At 45.3% G+C, this 17,577-nt stretch overlaps 1 protein-coding gene across 2 annotated transcripts in view; it reads right to left on the bottom strand.

Annotated features, from left to right (window-relative positions):
- The window catches only part of LOC138950914 (dipeptidyl peptidase 9-like), a 38,865-nt gene that overhangs the window by 13,483 nt on the left and 7,805 nt on the right, over positions 1-17,577 (bottom strand). Inside the window, exons 5-13 of one of the 2 annotated variants that reach the window (XM_070322618.1) lie at positions 13,895-14,082; positions 13,136-13,239; positions 11,893-12,058; positions 10,826-10,988; positions 9,999-10,075; positions 9,074-9,153; positions 8,694-8,775; positions 8,028-8,157; positions 6,513-6,690 (exon numbers count right to left, since the gene is read on the bottom strand). In XM_070322618.1, coding sequence (XP_070178719.1) covers positions 6,513-6,690; positions 8,028-8,157; positions 8,694-8,775; positions 9,074-9,153; positions 9,999-10,075; positions 10,826-10,988; positions 11,893-12,058; positions 13,136-13,239; positions 13,895-14,082 — 1,168 coding nt within the window. The remainder of the gene's footprint in view (positions 1-6,512; positions 6,691-8,027; positions 8,158-8,693; positions 8,776-9,073; positions 9,154-9,998; positions 10,076-10,825; positions 10,989-11,892; positions 12,059-13,135; positions 13,240-13,894; positions 14,083-17,577) is intronic. The other variant, XM_070322619.1, reaches the window with a different exon arrangement.

The following is a 17,577-nucleotide window of genomic DNA, read 5'->3' as shown; positions in this document are numbered from 1 at the left end:
GAACACCAAATCAGGATCTCGCAGGCCCTGAGCGAAAGCGACGGAGACCGCGACCCTCCCTGCTTGTTGATGTAAGCTGCCACTGTCGTGTTGTCTGAAAACAGACGAACATGCTTGGCCTGAAGGGAGGGCCGGAACTTGTCCAGAGCTAGAGCCACGGCTTCTAGCTCCAGCAAGTTGATGTGCTGCATCCTCTGATCTGCCGACCACAGACCTGACGCAGTCAGCTGGTCTGTGTGAGCCCCCCACCCCATCAAGGACGCGTCCGTGAACAGGTCCAAATCTGGGGCAGGAAGGGCTATCGGCACGCCCCTGCACACCCACTCCGTGTCCAGCCACGGAAGGGTAGCGGATTGGAACCATCCCTGGAGAGGGATGAGGGCATTCCAATCCACCGTGGGAGAGTCCACGAACGGCTTCAGCGCCAGCTGAAAGGGACGTTTGTGGACTCTCCCCAAGGGGACCAGGAGAGCCATGGACTCCATCTGCCCTAAGATGGAGGCCAAAGTCCGCAGGGAGGCCCTCGGGAGAGGCAAAGTGGAGCGTATGCACGCCTGGAGCTTGTCCACCCTCTTCTGAGAGGGCTGAACAGTCCAAGCCACCGTGTCGAAAGACATTCCCAAGTAGGTGAACGTCTGACACGGTGTCAGCTCCGACTTTGATCGGTTGATCGAGAAGCCAAACAAGTTGGCCTCCCGAAGAACCGATTGGGTATCCTGCTCGCACCCCGCCTGACTCTGACTCAGGATGAGCCAATCGTCCAGGTAGGCACGTAGCCGGACACCCCGCGACCTCACCAGCGCGCAGACCTGTCTCACGACCATGGTGAAGACCCAAGGGGCGAGAGACAGGCCAAAAGGAAGGGCGCGAAACTGGTAAACCTGACTTGCCCACCGGAAACGAAGCCATTTCCGGTCGGCTGGATGCATAAGAATATGGAAGTATGCATCCGTCAGGTCGATGGAAGTCGCCCAATCTCCCGGGCGGAGAGAGTCCCTGACCGACGCTGGCGTCTCCATCTTGAACCTTATCTCCCTCAAAAAGGTATTGAGGAACGACAGGTCCAAGACAGGACGCCATGCCCCTGAGGCTTTGGGGACGGCGAAAAGCCGTCCGTAAAACCCAGGGGAACTGTGGTCGAGGACTTTCTCCACTGCGCCCTTCTGCACCAGGGAGTCTATTTCCGACCGAAGGACGGAAATGGCTTCCTGCGAGGAGGGAGGCCTGAACGCCGGCGGACGCCTGACCAGAGGTGCCTTGCCATCTTTCCAGAGAAGACGGAAGCCCGACCTCACGACCCCCACGATCCATTGACTCTGTACAGACACGAGCCAGTGGGAAAGTGCCCGGGAAGGCCCCCCCGCCATCACCAGAGTGGAGGGCGGGGTGGGGGGGAGATCGGGAGCACTTCATTGGGGGTGAGGCTTGCTTCCAGAGCCGCCTCTCCCCCTGCCGGAAGACGGTCGTCTTCTCGAGCCCCGAGAAGAGGAACGTCCCCGACCCTTGTCTGCCGGTTTGGGAGGGCCAGCAACCTTAGCCTGCTTCGGCTGAGAAGGCTGAGACTGCTTGGACTGCTTAAGGCTGTGCAGGGAAAAGTCAGAGAACTGCTGGTCCCTGTTAGCCTGAATTTCCTGTCTTCGGGCATCAAAAACGAGATGCCCAAAGAGGGAACCCTCCAAGACCGGTGAGGCACGCAAAGTGTCCTTGGTCGCCTGATCCGAAAACTGAGAGTGTGACAGGAAGAGATCCCGACGACACATAACAGAGTGCGCATAGTGCACAGCAGAAAGTCTCATCTGTTCTTCATTGACCCTCGCAAGAGCGGCCAACAAAGTGGAGACGTCATCCGCATCCTGATCCTCGCTGAGAGAGAACGGATTCAGCGAATCAGTGAGGGCACGAGAGAGGGCCCGAATGAGAGTCTCAGCAATGGAGGCAAGCTCCAGTTGCTGACGCCCTGCCTCTTCAGAAGCAATCAGTGTGTTCTCAGAAAAGAGCACACCGTCATCCTTCTTGATAGGCTTGGCCAACAAGGCAAGCATCTCCGGAGGAACTGTCAAAGATGAACGCGGGAGAGCGAAAGCATCCAACAAGTTCCTAGGAGACTTCTGCAAAACCAACCGCTTGTGAGACGACAGAGCGAATGCAGAAGCCTGAGAAGGCGAAGCCATCCACTGCTGAGCCAGCTCCGGAACTGAGCCGTGAGGCACGAGCAGCGGAACCGGAAGTGAAGGAATTCCGCTTCCGGAAGGAGATGGCTTGGCCAAAACCTGGGACAGCTGAAAGGCTATGGATGGAGACTCCAAAAACCGGAAGTATGAGTCATCCTCCTTCCCAGAGCGAAAATCAGCCATCGCGGACGGTGCCGTCGAAGCGGCAGCCGACGAGACCGAAGCCCCTTCCGCGAAATATCTCGAAGTGACCTCAGCAGCGGCCTCAAGAGCCACTTTGAGTCTCTCCGGATAACCAACACGTGCAGCCTCGCTGGCGACGGACTGAATATCCGAAACGTCCGGCGAAGGACCGAAGTCCACGTTGCTGGTAGAAGGGCGGTGAACACCGTAACCGGAAACCGGAAACCCGTCCACTCCAATGCCATCCGAACTCATGCCCTGAATAGGGAAAGAGTAAGAGGACGGCATGCCCACAGCCGCCGGAACCGGAACCGCAGTCGAAGCAACAACCGAAGACGGAAGCGCTGACTGCCCCGGCCAGGGCTGAGACACCTGCCCAAAGGGCTGGTGATGCCCCCCCGCGACCGCCACCCGAGAGGAAGCGGAAGCGGAAGAAGCAGCAGATCCGGTCTGAGCCGGAAAAGTATCAGACGCGACCGCGAAAGGCGGAAGCGCAGACACTGTGGACGGCGGCCGGAAGGCCGATTGCCCAGAGGGCCACGTCCGGTCAACCCCGGAAACGACCCCAGCGGGTGCGTACATCGGGGGACCTATGCTTCCGGCGAGTGCCGGAAGCGCAGCAGACGGAACCGGCTGGTCGACTCCGGAAACGACCCCAGCGGGTGCGTACGTCGGAGGACCTACACTTCCGGCGAGTGCCGGAAGCGTCGAAGCCTGAACCAAATGCCGCCATTGCTCATCGACACGATGGTCTTCCGTGAAGCCAAAGTGAGAACGAACAGGGGTTTGCGGGTCGTGAACCCGCCGAAAAGGGCTGCTTCCCAGCAGGGAGCGTCCAGCGGCCTCACGAGGGCCTACGGACAAGCCCAACTTACTTGCGTCGCCAACCACAGCGGTAGAAGGCACAGAAGCAACCGCCTCGGTCAAGGACAGCGTCACAGCCGGAAGCGGAAAGGAAGCCATCGACGGGACAACGGAAGTCGAAGGCTGAGAACGCACCATCTCCTCTCTCACCAACGTGCGAAGCTCGGGAACCAGCGAAGAAAGCAACGATGAAACCAGCGACGTCGAATCTGCAAGAGGCAGAGAAGACGAGCGAGAAACAACGGTACGCGTAGGTTGATTAGACTGCCCCCCAACCGGCTGGTCATTTGGGGCAGAAATAGGGACCGTCATAACAGCATTGTTAGCCGCGTCAGAAACAACAACCAAAATAGGCTTAGGGACAGAAGTGGAAGACTTGGGTTTAATTTTCCCCTTCGCATCAGCCTTGCCGCGCTCGCGCTTTTTGTCTCCGTCAGACATGCTGACAACAAAATGGAGACACAAAATTCCAAAATGGCTACCACAAAATACGTGACCAACACGTGGCCGAAAATTTCAAGTAGCAACTGAAAAATTACGTTCGATATCAGGTAAAGGAACGAGCTCACCAACTACCAGTGCAGCGGGTGAAGAGACGGGTGTGGGTGCCGGTGGGTGTCTAAGCAAACACCAAACAGCGAACTTCCACTAGAGCCAAAAAATTCCGACCTGCTCCCTAGAAAGCTGAAGTGTCGAATGATAGGGGTCACGTGGTCAGTAGCAGTAGTGACGTAGTACGCAGGAGGGGAGGTAACTCCCTGGGTGCGTCGTCATTACCATAGCTACGTTTACACTTTTTTAGTTGGGGTTGCTCCCCTTAGACGGGTAGCCTTTTCAGACCTAGCACTTTAGACTGAGTCAACTGCTACATGTGATTCGGAGTAGGAATATGTAATTTAATTGAAGTATTAGCTGGACAATGACTGTGAATAACACATGCGCGCACACACACACACACACTTAAAAAATACTCTGTTTGCAAATTACATTTCTTATTTTGTTCTTGTTTGCAGGCTCATCAGGGATGATGGAGGTGGAAGCAGCCCGTGTCATATGGCGTCGATCGGTGAACACCAACAAGCTTCGCTACACAACACTACTGTCGGACGGTGACTCCAAGACTTTTACATAGCTCAACGACATCAAGCCCTATGGTGAGGATATTCACATTGACAAGGAAGAGTGTGCGAACCATGTGAGTAAACGACTTGGTACAGCTCTTAGAGAGTTCAACTTTGGACCTGCTGCTGCTGCCGACTCTGCCCAGTTCTTCGGATTCTAGACTGGACATCACATGAAGAGGCTTGGAGCAGCCAGGATGCACAAGAGGGTGCGGAACAGTCTGAAGGTTGTGAGAGACAAGCAAAGTAAAAGGAGAGACAAAGTGTGGGCAGCCAAGTCAGAGAGACTGGAAGAACTTGTTCAGCTGGAAGGTGGCCCTGCATATGCTGCAGGCATGTTCTAAGTTTTGACTAAATGTTTTAACTTAGACGGGGAATCGAGATGAGGGTCATGGTGTATGTGTGTGTGTATAAAGTGATTCCGAGGAAACTACTGGACCAATCTTGACAAAACTTAACATGAGAGTTCCTGAGTGTGATATCCCCAGATGTTTTTTTCCATTTTTTGGAAAGATGTCTTTGATGACGTCATATCCGGATTTTTTTAGGCAGTTGAGGCAGCGCTGTATCACCCTAATTTTTCAACCAAATTGATTGCAATTTTGGTAAAGCAATCTTCGACGAAGTCCGGACTATGGTATTGCATTTCAGCTCAAAATCTTAAAAATAAATTAATGAGTTTGCTTGTTAAAGTTGTCATTAAAATCTAATTTTTAGTAACAAATTAAACCTTGACTGCATTGCATTCCTCATTTTTTCCTGAATTCAAAAATATATAGAAATGTCATGTTCACTCTAACAATGTGCTCATAATTACAGAAAATAGGTTTAGTAAGTACTACATATATATGGTCTCATGCTTTGCGGAGACGAGCGTGATCCGTCTCGGTATTGTTAGCCGAGACTATCTAAATGTATCTCGTAGTCTTGGTGATGACTGGTTTGTGGTGTTGATATTTAAGTTTCATACCGATTGACTAAATGTTTTTATATCGCTTTAGGCGACTTGTCATTGTTATTGTGGTTAACATTATTCTCAATCTCATATATATTGTGGTTATTGTACGCGTGCAATTGATGACTTGGGTACGTTTCGTAATTTGGAGCTAGCTTGTGTGTGTGTGTGTGTGTGTGAATGTGAGCGAGTGAGCGAGCTTTTTTTGGTGTGCATGCGTGATTGGGAGTACGAGTGTGTGTATGCATTGTTTGTACCTCGGAACAAACAATTTTCCAGGTGTACTGCACATGTTTGAAATAACTTATGTTTTATGTCTTCCCTAACTTTTAAACGGTGTCTCTAAGGTGTGAAAAACATTCCTCAGTGTGGAATTTGGTGATACATGTATGTATTTTGGGTTTAATTACAACTATCAATGGTTTCAAAACAAATTGTGTGCGTTTTTGCCTTTTCCTCAGTTTGCATGTTTTGACATTTGGGAACAACATGATTTCAAATCTACTGGTTAGATTTCTGTGAAATTCTGCATACTTGTACTTTCACATACTATCTACAGAGTTACCATTTGAATAATGAATCGGAAAAGAAATGTTGGCTTTACGATTTTTTTAATATTAAATTTTACGCAAAATTTCAACATTATGATAAAAAAAATTTTTTTTAAATAACTGTAATACTCACAGAAAAAATAAATGGTAAATCTGTAGATATGATCTAAATCTATATTTATGCAAAATATTGGACAGAAATCGAGCATTTGGATATGGAAAAAACGGTTCCTAAAATCCAATATGGCTGCTGTTTACTTTCCTGTTTCTATAGCAACGACATACACAATAAACAAACACATTAACGTTTTTTAATTCAGAGACCATCAGTATTATAACAAAAGCGACACAAACAGTGCTGATCATCATATATGGAAAATAGCGATTTGGCCCTCACATGGCCTTAAGGAGGGATAGTCTAAGTCCATGTAAAAGACTGTACAGATACGAGATATATCATGAATAACAACATTTTAATCACCAGCAGGGATGTAATCTAATCTATACAGTGGACCCCCTCATTTAAGACTACCTCCTTTTTAAGACCTGGTTTTCTCAGATTTTCTGTTCATAACCTCTGTAAAATTACCCCGATTTTTAAGACCAGATTTTTTCAGACTTCAGGTGGTCTTAAAACGTACATATAAACCAGAAAAGTATAACTCACTTGAGGCCTTTAAAGGAGTTGGTGACCAGCTGAACCTGAGGACCGCCATACACGAAGAGGACGGTGGGATAGCGAACACCGGGGCGAAAGTGGTGCGGCCGACAGAACATCCCGTACAGCTGGTAGCCGTTGACGCTCTGAAAGCCGAACAGCTCAGGGCTCTGGTAGTTGGGGCACACTACAAACAATACAATACAATACAATACAATACAATGTAACCGTGGCTCTGGTAGTTGGGGCACACTGCAAACATAAACAATACAATACAATACGATACAATACAATTCAATACAATGTAACCATGGCTCTGGTAGTTATGGCACACTGCAAACACAAACAATACAATACAATGTAACCGTGGTTCTGGTAGTTGGGGCACACTGCAAACATACACAATACAATACAATACAATACAATACAATGTAACCGTGGCTCTGGTAGTTATGGCACACTGCAAACACAAACAATACAATACAATACAATACAATGTAACCGTGGCTCTGGTAGTTATGGCACACTGCAAACACAAACAATACAATACAATACAATACAATGTAACCATGGCTCTGGTAGTTATGGCACACTGCAAACACAAACAATACAATACAATGTAACCGTGGTTCTGGTAGTTAGGGCACACTGCTAACATAAATACAACACAATACAATACAATACAATGTAACCGTGGCTCTGGTAGTTATGGCACACTGCAAACACAAACAATACAATACAATACAATACAATGTAACCGTGGCTCTGGTAGTTCGGGCACACTGCAAACACAAACAATACAATACAATGTAACCGTGGTTCTCGTAGTTATGGCACACTGCAAACACAAACAATACAATACAATACAATGTAACCATGGCTCTGGTAGTTGGGGCACACTGCAAACACAAACAATACAATACAATACAATGTAACCGTGGTTCTGGTAGTTGGGGCACACTGCAAACACAAACAATACAATACAATACAATACAATGTAACCGTGGCTCTGGTAGTTGAGGCACACTGCAAACATAAACAATACAATACAATACAATACAATGTAACCGTGGCTCTGGTAGTTATGGCACACTGCAAACACAAACAATACAATACAATACAATACAATACAATGTAACCGTGGCTCTGGTAGTTATGGCACACTGCAAACACAAACAATACAATACAATACAATACAATACAATAAAACACATCAATAAAACAACAATTACAGACAGACAGACAGACAAGACAGACAGACAGACAGACAGACAGACAAGACAGACAGACAGACAGACAGACTGACAGACAAGACAGACCGACACACACACTGTACAATCAATCGAGGTACATTGGTACTTGTTTTTTTGTATCTGTTTTCCAATACTTTTGTTCCAAGATTTGTATGTTGCATGCTTGTGATTATTTAGACATTTTTAGCTTGCCATAACAGGGTATCAATTTGCCTTAAAAAGTAGCATGCTACGCTGAAAACGTAACAGTTGGCGGCTGTGCATAACCCACCTGGTGGTTCTAGCAGGGTGGAGCAGTTGGACACAGACAGGACGCCCTGCAGGTCAAACTCCACTTTGCACACCACACTCAGAGGAGCGGTGTCCGCCGAGGAGTATGTCGTCACGTACATCGTGCAGTCCTGTCATGGAAAGAGAAGAGAAATTAAAAATAAAAACATTTCAAAATGTATTCATGTTTGCTAGCTTGTCTGCTAAAACAGACAGGCATCTTCTTCTTCAGCGTTCATGGGCTGCAACTCCCAGGTACACTCATGTTTTTACTACGAGTTGGTTTTTAAGTGTATGACCCTTGTTTCCCCGCCATTTGAGGCAGCCATTACTCCATTTTTGGAAGATGCATGCTGGGTATTTTTGTGTTTCTATATAACCCACTGAACTCTATGGATCACAGGATCTTTTCCGAGCGCTTGCTAGTACACATGAAGGTCAGCATGTAAGTCGATCTGGGAGATCGGAAAAATCTCAATGAGTTAATCCTACACAATACTTGTGAGGCATTTGTGTCAGAATAAAAACAAAAGTGATGTCCTTTTTGGACAAAAACTAATCTCAAATCTGTAAGCTCCCCTACATCTGTTTGTCACTTAATAGTGCTACTAACAATCTTGGTTCTTACAAACAATACGAGCGAAGCTCACAGAACATCAACACTCACCGAGTTCATGGACACAGAATGGCTGAAGCCAGGTTCTGTCAGTCGCACCGGGTCGTGCAGATGTGCGTAAGATACTGCATACCTGCAACAACACACCAACATTCACAATAGTCGACAACTCTCAGGGGGGGAAGAGAAAGGAGAGGCTGGGGTTTCAAAAGAAAGGAAGTAAAGAAGGAGAAAGAAAGAAGGGAAAAAGGAGGGAGGAATGAAGGTAAAAGAGGGGGAGGGGGTGAGAAGGTAAAAGAAGGAGAAAAGGAAGGCAAGAATGGAAATATATGAATATGTATATGAAAAATAGAATGTGTATCAAAATAAAATAAAATAAGGGGTTGGCAGTAGAACGGATGGTTTTACAAAAGAGAAGTAAGTCAACTTACAGATGTGTTTCTAGCGGCGTGTCTTTGGTCCCCATGAAGTACACCACTGCTCGCTTTTCGTCCACCCAGATCTGAAAATCCTAACACACAATTGATTTGATCACAAACATACAACACCGACGAAATGTTGATATTTGACTTAATCAATCAATCAATGAGTCTTATATCGCGCATATTCCGTGGGTACAGTTCAACTGAAGACTTGAGGAGCCTTAGCAACCACAATTATCCAGCATATAATGACCTTGAAATCCTTGCGCAGGAATAGTGACAGGATTGCACCGCACAGTGGATGTCTCCCTTTAAGACCTCTTGTTTTAAGACTTTTCCCTTTTCTAAGACACTACAGTCTACTTTTCCAGACGACCTGTTTATAATGTCTGCAAATATACCTCTATTTAATGCTTCCTTTCCTTTTAAGCCCTGATTTCCACAGATATATATGTCTTAAAATTGGGGGTTGTACTGGACGGAGGAATTCTGTTACTGTAGACTCTTGGGAGAGCAAGACGGTGGAACCACCCTTCTAATAACCCCTGATTGAAGACTCCTCAACTTGCGAGATTGTTTGTTTATAATCTCTGTCCCCAAATTAAGACTCCCCCTTTTTAAGACCTGATTTTTTCAAGATTTTTTTAAGTCTTGAAATAAGTGATTTTGAAAACAAAATTTGAATGCTTGGAAATAACACAATTCACACAATTCCACTATCAATCAATCAATCAATATGAGGCTTATATCGCGCGTATTCCGTGGGTACAGTTCTAAGCGCAGGGATTTATTTTTTAATTTTTTTAATTTTTATTTTATGCAATTTATATCGCGCACATATTCACATTAATAGATTTACATTAATAGTTACCATAACCACATTGCTTTCATCGCGTTAAAGAAACTAGAAAAAAAAATACATCTGATAACTTACAGGTCTTGCCAGAACATCCCACTCTCCTTTGGTGAGTTGGACCTCTCGTAAAACTTGGCACTGTTCACACACAGACACTGAAAACAAAAAGATACAAAATATTCACCACCAGTTTCGTTTCAACAATATGAAGTGACCCAGGCAAAAAGACATAATTATGACCCCTGTCATGCATTGTTTACACTGTGCCAGTGGAACACCTCAGCCCCATTCACCCCCCCCCCCCCCCCCCCAACAGCCCCCATCCCCCCCGCTTGTAATACACGGGACACCCCCCACCCCATTTTATAATTTTCCCCTTTATGAGACCTAGCTTTTTTAGATTTTCTATTCATAACCTTCTTAAATTCACCTCTGTCTTAATTAAGACTCCCTCTTTCTTCTTCTTCTGCGTTCGTGGGCTGAAACTCCCACGTACACTCGTGTTTTTTGCACGAGTGGAATTTTACGTGTATGACCGTTTCTACCCCGCCATTTAGGCAGCCATACGCCGCTTTCGGAGGAAGCATGCTGGGTATTTTCGTGTTTCTATAACCCACCGAACTCTGACATGGATTATAGGATCTTTTTCGTGCGCTTGCGTGTACACACGGGGGTGTTCGGACACCGAGGAGAGTCTGCACACAAAGTTGACTCTGAGAAATAAATCTCTCGCCGAACGTGGGGACGAACTCACGCTGACAGCGGCCAACTGGATACAAATCCAGCACGCTACCGACTGAGCTACATCCCCGCCCACTCCCTCCTTCTAAAGATCTGATTTTTTCATATTTTGGAGGCCTTCAATGATATAATGATTTCATCCACAACTATTTATGTGACCTCACCTGAGAGGTCATCCATGTCGGTGTCGGTGGTGGGAGGGGGGTGAGACGGGGTGAGGCGTGATGTCAGGTGAAACAGGTGACGATATCCTGTCTTCTGACTTGCCCAGACGAAACTGATCTCGTTCTCGAAAGTTTGCGGGAAGAAGTGGAGAATGTCGTGCACCTGTGACGCAAACGTTCAAAAATGTAAACATTCATAAAATTCTACAGAATAAAATTCTACACAATGATAAAAATTATACATTCAAACCTGTCCAAAGAAACCACTCTGGGAACCAATAAGAAGTGGTCCTTATACACAAGTAGTCTTTGTGGAAAGGTGAATTATATTGGTGAGAACTTCAAAGGGATCCATTGGGGTGGTTGTAATGGTTAGGTGGTTGTTACCAAGAGGTGGTTGACAGAGCAGGTTCCACTGTAGTAACAAAAGCAGTACATTGCATCTATTCTAGAAAGCACATTATTCAGAAACATTCAAAAATGAGAACATTTGTATATTTTACACAATACTAATACTTATAATAATGCATTACTTTTATAAAACAGCACATTCAGAAATAGCCTGCTCCAAGCGTTTCACATTTACAAGAAAATTAAGGTCTGTTTGCAATAAAAATGGTTGTTGAATGCTTGACCAAGCAACTTCTGTGCAAAATGGAATAACTTTCTTGTCCAAACCCTTTACATCAAAGCTGGGATGTGCTTTTCTTTTCTCTCTCAGGTTAATCTACTCTCTTACCTAACAAAAAAGGTACAGCTTCGAAAAAAATACTACTCTCTGCCCGCAGAAAAGGATCTTCACAGTCATCTGAAAGTCTTCAAACCCATGGACAAGGAAAACTGATTCAAGGCAACAGTGAAACCCTTCATTACGACCTCAACAAATCTAAAATAACCAGGTCTTGAAAAAAGAGGACATTTGAAAATGGGAGAAAATTTACAGACGTTATGTAGAGAAAATCTGACAAACTTGGGTCTTAAAAGGGGGGGGGGGGGGGGGGGGGAGGTCTGAAAACAGGGGGTCTTCAAATGGGGTTCCACTGTAGAGTGTAGGTAGTAAAACTCACGTTGATCCAGACGGGCGATGATTCATCATAGATACACTGTACAGGCGGGTAGTTGGAGCGACTGTAGGCCAGAAGGTCGATGTTCTGTTCTGGCACAAAACACTCCAACGGTACCAGCAAAATGCACAGCCGCTGCTGACTCCGGTCCATGCACTGAGCGTAAACACTGAAAAGACAAGCCATTAAGTTCAAACACTGAACAGGAATAAATAAATAAACGAATAACTAAAAACTGCAAGTAAATTGCACTTGCATGAACTGAGAGTACAAGCTGAAAGACTAGTACTAGTAGATTAGTACATTTTAATTTAAGACTTTTTTTTAGATGCTCTGTTCATAAGGCCAAAAAAAAAATGTTGTCTGTTTACGGTAACATAGGCCCAAAAAATAGGGTCGGTAGGTCGGGATTTTTATTTTTTTATTTTTATTTTTTTCCAAAAAACCATATTTTTTAGTTATTTTGCCAAAAAACAGACTTTTTTTTCCCTTTTTTCCCAAATGCCAAAAAAAGTCTAGGGTCGCGCGAAAAAATAGTGTCGGTTGGGAAACCGTAAACAGATTATTTGGGTTTTTTGCCATAACCTCTGTAAAATTACCTCCATTTTAAGACCCCCTCCTTTTTAAGACCTTGTTTTCTCAGATTTCTGGAGGTCTTAAAAGGGGGGTTCCACTGTCCTGCAACTAAACTGCACCTGCAGGGAGAGGATCCTCTGATCTCTCAATAAATAAAGACCGTTGCTGCCCATGTCATTTTAAATACCAAAAAGTAGCAGTCAACATCTGTCCCTATCTGTTACAACAACACACGACATGCAACCATATGATCCAATAAGCTGACGTCTTCTTCTGTTCATCATTCTTCATTCATAGGCTGAAACTCGCACGTTCACTCTTTTTTAAATTTTTTATACGTGTATGACCGTTTTTACCCTGTGATTTAGGCAGCCATACGCCGATTTCAGGGAATGCATGCTGGGTTTTACTGTGTTTCTATAACCCACCGAACTCTGACATGGATTACAGGATTGTTTCCGTGTGCACTTGGTCTTGTGCTTGTGTGTACACACAAAGGGGGATAAGGCACTAGCAGGTCTGCACATAAGTTGACCTGGGAGAAATCTCCACCCTTATCTATCCAGGCGCGGCCGGGATTTGAACCTTCTGCATAGGAGGCCGATGTCTTATCCACTAGGCTACTGCGCCCGTCAGCTGACTGATCCAGACAACAACACTGTTCACTCACAACTTTCCGTCTGGCGTCCAGCCGGCTCGTATGAGGTACTCTGCCCACGGACAGTACGCTGAGAGAGGCTCCACCATCTGACGCTCCGTCAACGATCCGTCAACCTGCCGATCAAAATCAGACATTATCGTCTTGGGGGATTCTGGTAGGTTATTTGGAAGGCACGCTCTACACCTTACCAGTGCAGATTTCAACAACAAAAAACTCTTGTGTGTTGAGAACTTTCCTTCAGTTTGTGTACTTGTGTTACTGCTGGGTCTGCATCATGTCTGAAACTAAAACAAGAGCCCTAAACCTCAACACGCACTGCTATCACTTAAGAGCTGTTCCCCAGAGTCAACCTGGATATCAATTTTTGAACTTTTCTCCCAATCCAGATATCAGGAATAAAACGGAAGTGTAACAACCCCAAGAGTGAGTGAGTGAGTGAGAGAGAGAGAAAAAAAATGGTGTGTGTGTAAGTATGTCTGTCTGCTTGTTTATGCACCAGAGTGTCTGGCTGTCTCTTAGTCTTGACCATCTGTGTACATGCGTACGCACATTTAAATACAGTGGAACCTCCAAAAATCTATCAAAATCAGGTCTTAAAAAGGAAGGAGTCTCAAAATGGGGGTTGTTTTACAGAGATTATGAATAGAAAGCCTAAGAAAACAGGGTCTTAAAAGGGAGGGAGTCTTAAATTGGGCGGTCTTAAAAGGGGGTTCCACTGTACTCAAGCAGTGTCAATATGCTTTTGCATTAAATCCCTGGGTTACTTACGGGTCCTAACTGGTTGACTTGAAACTGGGCGACCTTGAGCGTGCTCTGTGCGTTGGGGGAGCCTGCTCGTGGGTAGCGGTGTTCTTCTATCCCTCCGTTCTCCCCTGACGTGGGGGCAAAAATCTGCAGCACCTCTACGTCACTCTCGTCAACTTCCTCGTAAAGAATCCTCAGGGTTCTTGTTTCTTCTGGAAAAACGGAAAATGTGTTTTCTGTGAGGCAGACATTACAGTTTACATATATATCAGAAATGGGTTTCTTACTTACAAACATATACAATTGACACCCCCCCCCCCCCCCCCCCCAAAGACATCCTGATTCAAGACAGTAACTAAATGAGTAACTGTCCACTCCTTGTCCTGCACTGGAAAAGTACTGTCCTTAGGCCTTAAACAACAAGAAGGGCAAAGCCCATACGACTCACATGCTTTACACATTTTTCCTACCAAAATACATGTGACCTTGACCCAAGGTCAAGGTCATGCAACACAAAGCTGTTAATTCAAGACATAGGAAGTACAATGGTGCTTATTGGCTCTTTCTACCATGAGATATGGTCACTTTTAGTGGTTCACTACCTTATTTTGGTCACATTTCATAAGGGTCAAAGTGACCTTGACCTTGATCATATGTGACCAAATGTGTCTCATGATGAAAGCATAACATGTGCCCCACATAATTTTTAAGTTTGAAACAGTTATCTTCCATAGTTCAGGGTCAAGGTCACTTCAAAATATGTATACAATCCAACTTTGAAGAGCTCCTGTGACCTTGACCTTGAAGCAAGGTAAACCAAACTGGTATCAAAAGATGGGGCTTACTTTGCCCTATATATCATATATAGGTGAGGTATTGAATCTCAAAAACTTCAGAGAAAATGGGAAAAATAGCTGTTTTTTAGGCAACATTTATGGCCCCTGCGACCTTGACCTTGAAGCAAGGTCAAGATGCTATGTATGTTTTTTGGGGCCTTGTCATCATACACCATCATGCCAAATTTGGTACTGATAGACTGAATAGTGTCCAAGAAATATCCAACGTTAAAGTTTTCCGGACGGATGACTCGGGTGAGTACATAGACTCACTTTTGCTTCGCATGTGAGTCAAAAATCACTATTCCTTTCCCCAAAGTGGCAAAATGACAATCAAAAATTTTAGTAATAAATTTTCATTTGATTAATATACTTACCCAACTCACATATAGCAATTAACCCTGGTTCAATGCTAGTTACGCTGTACGCGTCCCCTTGGTAACAAGGGAGACCACTCTAAAAAAGAGTGACCAATACCCATAATGCCAGACTAACTACACGTCTGACTTCCGTATGCGTGCGCATATGCCGCCATTTGTATCATTCTAAAACGAAGCCCAACTCACTACTTTTTTAGACCCATCTACACCCACAGCGGGGAGGAGGGAAGGAATAAACGATGTGAGTTGGGAAAGTATATTAATTAAATGAACATTTATTATTAACATTTTGGATTAAATTACATATCTTTACCCAACTCACATATAGCAGATTGCTACTAAAGGAGGAGGGCACTAACTTTACCCAATCAGGAATAGAAAAACTGTCCTGCCGCTACCAGAGCAGGTAACGCAGAACTGCATCCTGTGTCAATGCAGCGACATCTCTGAGATAGACATCGATGAAAACATCTCTAGAAAGTCAGTAAGCCAACTCAAGAACTTCTGCCAGACGACCAAATCGAAGAACGGCTAGAAAAAGAAGCCCAATCTCTTGCCTCATGAGACCTGGGTGTAGTAAAGGGCAAGATATCCCCTGACTGACTCTGCCACCAGACATAAGCTTGTCTAACTATGGTGGAGGCCCACTTGGCTAACATGACTTTCAAGATATCCTTACACCGCACCATATTGAGTGAGATAAAAAGAAGTTTATACGATTCCGATCGAGTGAAGAGTCCGCAACAGAAAACTGCTGAGGACTATAACAGGACCACAAAGTACATCAGGATCTCCAGGAGCAATAAACTTGCTCAAGAGAGGAATGTTGAGTCCGTGCTGCCTGAAGAGGGAGGACTGACTGCACCCCCCCCCCCTATTTTCCTGCCACCACTTGAAGGCATGCCTAAACAATGTGGCAGTCCATCTAGCAAAAGTTGACTTCAATAAGCCATTACCTCTACCAATGTTGATAGATATTCCTTCTTTCATTATTTGGTGTTTAACGTCGTTTTCAACCGTTCAAGATTACATTGCAACGGAGTTGATAGAAAAGAACAAGAGCCTTTGTTTTAACGACCTAAAACGATCAGTGCGAATCCAAAACAAAACTTTCAAAACTTGAAATGTTCAAATGGTTAAATATGACTCTGGAGGAGCCAAAACATTGCTAAGTAATTTGGATTGTGAATCGAAGCTGGTATCCCCAGTTTCCGGTTATTTGTCAGAAATTTAGAAAGAAACCCAAGAGCCATAGATCAGACTTTACCCAAAGAGCTGTCTATAGCAAAACTAGACAGAAAATACACTTACTCCACTTCCCTAAGAAGCTACTAGAGTAAGCATGCCCGCTTTCCACGTTGATCAGCAAGGTCATTTTTGTAAAGGATCAAAAATCCGAAGTCAAAAGCTCTAAAACTAAGAGCAAAGACCAAGACGGAACTGGGGATTTGCTTTCAGCCAGCCGAAGGGAGGCTCCCTTAAACGTGCTGGCTATAGAGGCCCCAAGAGAAATATTGCGACCAAGCTGGTTCAGTGAAACTGATATCATGTAACATCTTTATTCAAAGACGTGGGAGAAAATTCGAAAGCCAGGATAGGTGGATCGCCACCTGCATTGAACGGAGAGAAGAGAAGTTCTTTCCGTTAATAAAACGCCATTTGTTCCAAGCCAGTCAAAGTGACAAGTAAAACGAAGACGCTAAACCCCTACAGGATCTCTGGTCCAAATACAGAGTAGAGGCAGATGCCCATGAGCGTCTCAATGATTCCCGTACAGTAGACACTCGTATGGCACTAGTGTGAGAAAAAACGGAGCCCTCTTGCCAGCCTTAAGAGGCCTGGCAACCAAGATTGTACGGGCCCATACTATGCGACCTGCAGGCCGCTCAAAGTAAAATCAAGTGTATTGATCTTCCATGCTTTGAGATCAGGAAACAGGGAGAAGAACATAAGCAAAAGGCGATAGTACCAAAAGGCAAAAACTTCTATCAGCGGCTTCTCCAATTCACCGAAGGCGTAGAAGCGCATGGAGAGGTAGAGTCCACTCTGAGTGGACATTCTTGATCGACAGACTTAGAGAGCCCGTCAAGTCATTAAGCTTCCCATGATTTTGTTTGTTTGCTTAACGCCCAGCCGACCACGAAGGGCCATATTAGGGCGGTGCTGCTTTGACATATAACGTGCGCCACACACAAGACAGAAGTCGCAGCACAGGCTTCATGTCTCACCCAGTCACATTATTCTGACACCGGACCAACCAGTCCTAGCACTAACCCCATAATGCCAGACGCCAGGCGGAGCAGCCACTAGATTGCCAATTTTAAAGTCTTAGGTATGACCCGGCCGGGGTTCGAACCCACGACCTCCCGATCACGGGGCGGACGCCTTACCACTAGGCCAACCGTGCCGGTTCTCTCTTCAGTGAGTCTGCCACTGGTTTTTTGGGTTTGTTTTTTTCTGTGAGTCTGCCACTGTTTTTGCTGGATACAGC

This window comes from Littorina saxatilis, linkage group LG16, assembly GCF_037325665.1.
Source record: "Littorina saxatilis isolate snail1 linkage group LG16, US_GU_Lsax_2.0, whole genome shotgun sequence".
Lineage (NCBI taxonomy): Eukaryota > Metazoa > Mollusca > Gastropoda > Littorinimorpha > Littorinidae > Littorina > Littorina saxatilis.
This window is presented reverse-complemented; position numbering and strand designations above follow the sequence as displayed.